This window comes from Cynoglossus semilaevis, unplaced genomic scaffold (genome assembly GCF_000523025.1).
Source record: "Cynoglossus semilaevis isolate Cse_v1.0 unplaced genomic scaffold, Cse_v1.0 scaffold376, whole genome shotgun sequence".
Taxonomy (NCBI): domain Eukaryota; kingdom Metazoa; phylum Chordata; class Actinopteri; order Pleuronectiformes; family Cynoglossidae; genus Cynoglossus; species Cynoglossus semilaevis.
The window spans coordinates 341,036-349,597 of NW_007585115.1; the positions used below are offsets into that span (position 1 = coordinate 341,036).

General features: G+C 40.1%; 1 protein-coding gene across 2 annotated transcripts in view; it reads left to right on the forward strand.

Annotated features, from left to right (window-relative positions):
* The window catches only part of LOC107988124 (aminopeptidase O-like), a 26,382-nt gene that overhangs the window by 6,880 nt on the left and 10,940 nt on the right, over positions 1-8,562 (forward strand). For both annotated transcript variants that reach the window (XM_025053656.1, XM_017030787.2), the window contains 2 exons: positions 7,405-7,491; positions 7,697-7,840. In XM_025053656.1, the coding sequence (XP_024909424.1) occupies positions 7,405-7,491; positions 7,697-7,837 (228 nt within the window). In that variant the 3' untranslated portion in view covers positions 7,838-7,840. The remainder of the gene's footprint in view (positions 1-7,404; positions 7,492-7,696; positions 7,841-8,562) is intronic.

Here is an 8,562-nt window from a genome sequence, read left to right on the forward strand (position 1 = left end):
TTGAAGAATTGAACTTCTGTATTTTAATGTGAAAGAGGCATATAGAGTCACGGCCCTGCCCCTTCTGGGCAAGTCTGACCATAACCTGGTTCACGTCCAGCCATAGTACCACCCCATTGGTCCAAAGACAGCCGATCGTCAAACGCTCCATCAAGAGATGGACTTCTGAAGCTGAGGATGAACTGAGAGACTGCCTTGACACCACAGACTGGGATGTACTACTGAGTCCAGATGATGAGGACATCGAGGGAGCTACCCACCGCCTGACGGATTATCTTAATTTCTGTTTGGATGTGGTTGCCCCTGCAAAGATTGTATGGTGTTACCCTAATAATAAACCATGGGTAACATAGGAAGTCAAAGCTGTCCTCAACAGAAAGAAGGAAACCTTCAGGAGTAACAACAGGGAGGAGATGAGAGCAGCACAGAGGGAGGTGAAAGACTGCCTGAAGGAGGCTAAGGACCACCCAGAGGAGAAAACTGGAGCAGAAACTGCAACAGAACAACATGAGGGAGGTCTGGGATGGCGTGAGAACCATCACAGGCCATAAAGCTAAGACCAGCTCAGTCTCAGCTTTATGGCGTGTGGCCTGTTCATTTCATAGGTTAAGAAATTCTGCTGCCATCCTCTACACCAAGCCCACTCACATCAGGAAAGGGGGAGCGGCGCTGTGAGAATCCTCCTCTATCTTTCTATCTATCTATCTATCTATCTATCTGTCTATCTGTCTATCTGTCTCTCTGTCTGTCTGTCTATTTGTCTATCTATCTATCTATCTATCTGTCTATCATCTATCTATCTATAAATCTATCTGTGTGGCCAGTGATTTTCTCTTCTTTTTTTTCTCTGTATCTGTTGCTCCTTTTTTGCCGTTTTCACCTCCTACACGGTCTTGCTGTCTGCAACAAGATCCTCATCAAAAGAATACTGTATGAACTGTTTTTAATAATAATTTTTTGGATAAATTCAGAACCCAGAGTCACTCAGTCCCCATGGTCATTGTAAAGGATGACATGTCCAGAGTGGATTAATATTAGATTATACAATGACTATCTTGGTTTGGTAAGCTAATAATGCGTTGATAGTTTAAAGTGATGACTTAATTCAGACATGGGCAAATTTTTTGACTCACGGGCCCCAACTGTCCTAAGATTGAACAGGGGGGCAGGGTCAGGAGCAGATAGATGAAGCATTCTTGTGAACTGCAATAAATAACATGTAAAAGTCATGCATAAAGGCTAAAATGCTCAAATGCTTTTATCATTTTCTCCGTCATCTATTGGGGAAACTTGGGTATTGCATGGAAAAGGCAGAAGTATAATGATAATATAAATAGATTATATATTTGGAATAGGTGGCGCTTTGGCCCAGAGGCAATGTCTCTGTCATTGGTGTGGAACCCCAGGGTTCATGCTCCTGAGCAAGTTTGAATCCTGGTTAGGGCGGTTGGTACCTTCCAGTGGACTCACCACCCGCAGGAAGGTTTAGGGGGTTGGTACGGTGCAATGGGATTTGGGTGGCGACTGCTGCCCCCGCGACCCGGTAACGGATAAGCGGATGAAAATGGATGGATGGATGGATGGAATTTGGAATAGTTTGGCAGGTCGGATTGAAAAGCGGAAAGGCCCGCGTCTCCCCAGACCTTAGTTTGGCCATGCCTGAGTTAATTCCATCAACTCTATAAAACTCTAAAAACCTCCATCATTTAAAATAGTCAAACAATAAAAACAGGTGTCAAACACATACTTCTACCTTTCGGTTCCAGCTTCATACACATCCTTATTTCATCATTTTACAGAATTATTGATTTATCTCAGTTAATAGCGATTAATTAGGATTCATCCACAGGTACTATTTGATTATCCAGATTTCTACTGCTGACAGCCCTTATTTCACTCGAAATGTATTAACGTCCAAACCTCTAACAGTTTCTCCCATAACCATACTGTATGTAGAACAAATGTGATTTGATGTTTCCCAAGTGGTTTTCTTTATTTTGTGCTGATGACTTTTTGCATTTATTGGCACCACTTGTCAGTACATATTGTCAGATCACGTGTCATCTGTGTGTTTTACTAGCAGGGACTGAGAGCAACACTATACAGTAGAAGTGATTAAGAGGCCTGTGTCTTTAAGGTTAAGTCCGGCATATAAGCTCAACTTCCTCCATGTGTGATTTGTTGATTATGTACACAATAGTGAAAAGAGATATGATGCCAAGCGGCAGTGTGCATGCAGTGTGACTGTTGGGTGAAGGCTGCGAGCTACCATGAATACGTGTGTGAGTGAGCCTGATAGGCAGAGCATGTGTTTACATGTATGAGAAAGTGTGCGTAACTCCGCTGAACTTTTCATGTGAGCCTCATGTGATATAAGAAGCTGTGTGTGTGTGTTTGACTCCACACAGAGATTTGTATTTGCCTGCATCTGTGTGTGTATGTGTGTGTGGCATCTTTGGAAGGGTTGGAAGTGGATGTTCATGTGGCAATCGTTGGTTAGGCACACAGAGTGCAGAGGGTGTAGTGCACAGGTTGGTTATTTTTCCCAGCGACTATAGGCTCCACTAGACCTCATCAAGTACTGTCTGTTTTCTGCGGCCCACACATGGAGCAGAGGACAGGAAAGAACAGAGCTGGGAAATTTAAGGTTAAAATGAGCTCAGGGGTGTCTAATTATATTTAAAAAAACATACCTCATGTTTATTTATTTTAAGATGTGCAATACTTTGAAGGGCTATAATATACAGAGATTATTCAGTGAGGGGACACTTACTGTACTGGTAACAAATATACAATGGGAAAATGGAAAAGTGAATTGAAGTGGAAATCCCTGTATATGTGTATATGTATAAGTGTTAGGAAAATGGGAAAAGAATATTTACTGACAAGAATATTTACTGCTGAAGTCAAAAAGTTAAAAAATAATGGGTGCCGATCCTTTTTTGGCACTGACCAGTTCAAAATGATCCATCTACTATTAAAAAAACAAAAAACAATATATTTATATGTATATATATCTACACCGTATTTTCCGCACTATAAGGCACACTTAAAAAACTGTAATTTTCTCGAAAATCGAGAGTGCGCCTTATATGCGCCTTTTTATCGATTCAGGAAAAACACACACTCTCTCTGCAAAACAACATCCGCGCGGAACAGCGTCAAAACAACAGTACGGTGACCATCCAGAACAATCCAGCGTTATTCCGTGTCTAACTTAGGTATACCCTTTTCCACAAATCTCCGTCCCTATTGATCTACGACTCCATGCGCGCCCATCTCATTGATATTGTCAAAACCCAAGTGAAGCAAACTAATTCCTGGCTTGCCATCATTCCAGGTGGATTAACCAAAGAATCCCAACCGCTAAATATTGTTGTTAACAGGGCGTTCAAAGTTAAATTGCGAGCTGCGTGGGAACATTGGATGACAGAAGGCAAACACACGTTCACCAAGACAGGGAGGCAACGCGGGGCGAGTTACTCCACTATCTGCTAATTGATCGTGGATGCCTGGGCTTAGGTATCAGTCTCAAATGTCGTCCGAGCTTTCACGAAGGCCGGAATTATCACTGAACAACTAATTAACAGCAACGAAATTGACTTGGATATTGACGAGAGGGATCCGGATGTGCTTGAATGTTTCGCTTAATTGTTTCGCTGACTGTTTTCTTCCGCTTAATACGTCTTATAACCCGGTGCGCCTTGTGAATGAATATTCCCGTTCATTGATATTGCGCTTTGTAATACCTTATGGTCCGAAAAATACGGTATATATATATATATATATTGTATATATATATAGAATTCTACAGTGTGTAGTAATGAGCATATATATACATATATACCATGTATACTATATATACAGTATGTAAATATATATATATACAGTATATACAGTGTATTTGTAATGCTGCATAAACCCTAATGGCACACTACAATTCAATACTAATTACTTTTCTATAGTTTATAGGCTAGCATTGGTGTATTTTTAATTACTCACTTCCTACTTGTATATATATTTTACTTGTCTGTTTTATCGCTTTGAGTCTTTTGGATGGAGAAGATCTCGTATCAGTTCAATGTACTACGTGTACATGTTTAAGGAGTGGGGCTATCGGAGATGAACCCAGAGTGTGGGCGCAGTCATAAATGAAATGTGTAATTACATGTGCTGTCAGGGGAGAGGGGCCCACCAAGAGAAACAAGGGTAGAGAGGGGTAAGTGAAAGTGCACCAGGCAGCTGCTCTGCCCCAGGGCTCTCCCCAGGAATGTATCCCAGCACCAAGAACAGCTCTTTGAGGTTAAATACCAGAACTTCCCAGTAGTCAGTCAGAACTGAAGAAGCCTCTTGGATGAGAGGTGAAATGTCTTCAAGAAACACATTCCGTCCAGTTGCCCTGGATGTAACTATTTTTAGATTTGTACTTTGTTCAATCCCAATACCTTTATTTACCGTAGTGTTAAAATGATGATTGGGAATGGTCAGTCTTAACCAACATACTACAATGTACATCTCCAGTATGCTCATGTGGATAGGTAATACATTTGCAGGAGAAATAAAGTTTTAAAAAATGACCGAAAGACTAATTCAGAGATGAGCCTGTTGTCCATAGCCATGATTCAAACCCTTTACCTGAACAATGTGTTCAATATATAAGTCGCATCAGCCAGCTACAGTGCCCTTTATTGGCTGTCAGTGTAAAAATAACGAACATGTACATTTTCAGTGGTATAGGAATAGCAGATAATGGTACACAAGAATATAGTGCCCTCTAGTGGCTATAAGTGGGAAAATAACAAACGTGAAATTATACATTTCAATATATAAGTCGCACCTGGGTATAAGTCACAAACCCAGCCAAAGGATGAAAAAAAGTGTGACTTATAGTCCGGAAAATACGATAGTTGCTTTCGTTTTGTAACGTGCTTCTACTGCAGCAACTACATGTTTTTCTTTTTGCTTCAAAACCCTCTAATGTCAAGGAAATGATTCAGACCTAGGCTGGTGATTCTGATGTCATTTGTGTTGTCCTCAGTTGACCACAGCTGCTGTAAAGAACTAGATAGAGTAGGGGACTGGTGCTGGAGATTGGCTGACAGACAATGGAAGATGCTGAGAGATGCTACGATACATAAGTCAGTCAACGTAAGGAACAGTAGAGCATGCTCAATTAGCCAATAGTACACTCAGTACGCATTGCATTAGCCAATAATATGCTATGTACGATTTTGTCTAGGTAAACTAAACTACCAGCGATCGTTAACAAATGTGTTAATCTCTATTTCAAAAAGAGAATCCACAGTTGGAGCACAGGCAGCAAAAGTAAAAAGTGTTTGTGCTTTTATTGACGCAGCACCCAGTAAATCGATTAGGCTCCTTTGTTGAATACCCTCAAATGAATCACTGCATGCATACAAACATACACATACTCCAGAGAAAGACTGTGGAGATGTCTGAACCTGAAGCATTTCAAATCAATCACCAAAAATCCCACACCTGGTCTGGGTTCTCTCAGAAGAACTGGTTTATTATCCTCAGTATGGAGCAAATAGTTATGGAGTAGATTGAAACACCCGCAAAAAGCAGCCAAGGGAAATTTTCAGGCTTTAGAGGAGTGACAGTGCTTTAAAAGATTTTTCATCTGGGTTTTTTATCGCCCCACTGTCTCTTTTATCACCCTCTCTCTGTCTCTGCTGCAAAACCAAAACCATGTACATGCATCCGTGCACATGCGCTGACCCGTACATGCAGTCTCATGGAGCATGATGAAGGATGATGACGGCCCAGGCTGAGAAGCAGCTCTGATCTTTCCTGTAACTGCGGCAACAGAGCTGCTATTGATAGTCAGAAAGGCCAGGCATCAGCTTTCAAGCTCACAAACAGACAGGTGCACATGTACTGTAGCAGCGCTCGCACTGAGCACACATACCTGCACGCAGTTCAGAGATCAGGGTAGAACTTTTGAAACTTTGGACTTCACTTTTATCACATGAGTCATTTGTCTTTTTTTGTTGTTGTTGCTTGGCCCTCTGTTGAAGTTAGCTGTAGAGTTATAGGTGACAAAAATTTTTACTTTTCAGACTTCTCTGGATGGACCTTAATGTTTTAGGACTTGGAGGGAAGCACGTGATGTCAGATTTTCACCACAAAAAGATGACATGGTACCTGGACTTTTCTGAACTTTCCATTACTGTAAGCCCACCAAATTTCCAAATGCTGCTTCAAAGTCAGTTTGTCAGTCTTTTGAATGCAAATCCACGATTGAGAGTGAGAGGGGCAAATACAGGTACCGTATATTCCGGATTATATGTCACACTTTTTTCTCATCCATTGGCTGGGTTAGCGACTTATACTCAGGTGTGACTTATACATTATATATTAAAACATATGATTTTACATGTTTATTATTTTCACACTGACAGCTGCTAGAAGGTGCTCTAGGCTTGTAAACCAGTATCTGCTACTCCTGTAAGTCGCACTCTTTTTCATCCTGACTTATACTCTGGAGCAATTTATAGTCCGGAGAATACAGTACATTAAAAAGAAAGGATTTGACATTATATGATTATATATTGTTGGCTGGTGGTGGCAAATGTGTCTCAGCTGGGCCTGGGTTTCATGGTCCAATGTGGATTTTGTTGAGAAAAGATGCATTTTATTTTTCGTTCTTATTGTTATTGTCTCTGGTATAATTCCCTGTCAGGAACAAGGGTGTTAAAAAGACTGTAAGATGATTGGAAGCTACCACTTAAAATACTCAACAAAAGAGTAAAAAGAATCTTTTTTTTTTTTTCACGATACCTAATAAAGATCAGGCAAAAAAGGTTAAGTATTTAAGAGGAAAGCACTGGTACCAGTTTGCTTTAGTGGGTATATTATCACTCATCCTTGCGAAAAGCTGGCACTGCCTCAGAACATATACAATAATAGCAGTCCAGCTGATCCAGTTTTCAACATTTGCATCTCAACTCTTTTGACCCAAAAAGAGCAAAGAGGTTGGGATTATATCTAAAGCAGAGTAAATATTATTCTCAAATATCCATGCGATGTGATTTCATTCTAGGTAGGCGTTGGTTCCCACAGAGATTGGACATTTCTGGCCTAGAGGTCATGTCAATTTTTTAAGAGGACACTGTGTGTCAGTGGTAAAGGGTATTTGTCCTAAAGAAGAGGTTTGACATGTTGGATGTTGAGGGTTTAGTTAGGAAACATCATTTTTTTCTTAAAATAATAGTGTTCCGAGGGGAAATCTTAATAAATGGTGTTTAAGGAGGTTGTTTTATATTTGACCCCAACATCAGTAGTGGATCATTATATATAACACATTGGATTTATGCCCTAAAACTGCCTTCTGGAAATTTTGAAAATGAAATATTTTTAATAACCAACTCTTTTTTTTAGGTGCGACATCGCTGGTGTGAACTGGTGGTCAAACATGGACATTGTCAGGCCTATGGAGATGTGGAACACTTTCTGATACATGACCAAGTAAGAGGGAAAAAAAATCACTTCTTCCCAGTCAAACCACCCAGTCCTTGTTTTACTCTGCAGCTACATTTTAATCTGTACAAAACACTGTATGAGTTGCAGGAATAAACAGACATTGTGCTTATTCTGTTGTTGGTTATGGTGTGTGTGTTTGTTCATGTGTATGTGTATGTGTGTTTGTGTGTGTGTGTGCGTTTTATTCTAGGCTATGGGTGTATATCTTTACGGGGAGCTGATGGTTCACGAAGCTGCTGAACAGCAGGCTTTGGCTTATCGCTGTCTTTCATTGGTACAAGAAGGAATGGACCAATCAGCTCGCAGAGTGGTGGAAGAGATGATCCTGTAACAGGTGAAGTGTATTTTTTCTCTGTAGCCTTTTGAGAACTGCCCTTTAGATTTATTAAAAACAACATTTGTGAAATGGTTCAAACACCAAAGTCTTTTTTTTTCCAGAGAATTTCTATGGGATGATTGTGTTTGATATTGTGCGACTTTGAATTCTTAAAATAACAAGAAGTTGCTGTTTTCAAATTATATTTTTTATCTAAAATTGTTTCTACACTGAAGAAGCTCACCACTTCTGTAGTGCTTTCAACTTGCCATCTGGCTTGGTGGACGGTCCATGGGCCAAAAAATGTAACAACCTATTCTGAACATTCCTTCCTGGGCCCATTGAGTTTCTGTGTACGTGTGTATGTATGTGTGTGTGTGTTTCCCGTGGTTTTAGTGCCATCAGGTTGTGTTTGTAGGAGAAAGAATTTGGGAATGTGTCAAACAAACAAGGGAGATAAGAAAGAAAAAGAGCCAAAGAGGAAGAAAGAACCAGAGATAATAGAATAGAAGAATAGAATAGCCTTTATTGTCCTTGTACAGTGTACAACGAGATTTGAGTGCTACTCTACTTGGTGCAAAAAAAGAGTAGAAGACGACAGTATATACAAACATATAACAACATATCTTTGGTGTAGTTAGTTATTGCACATAGTTGTATGTTTATTGCACAGTGATCAATATGATCAGTAAAGTGTGAAATAGTGTGGACTATTTTAACTGGTTTTGTTTCTATTGTTT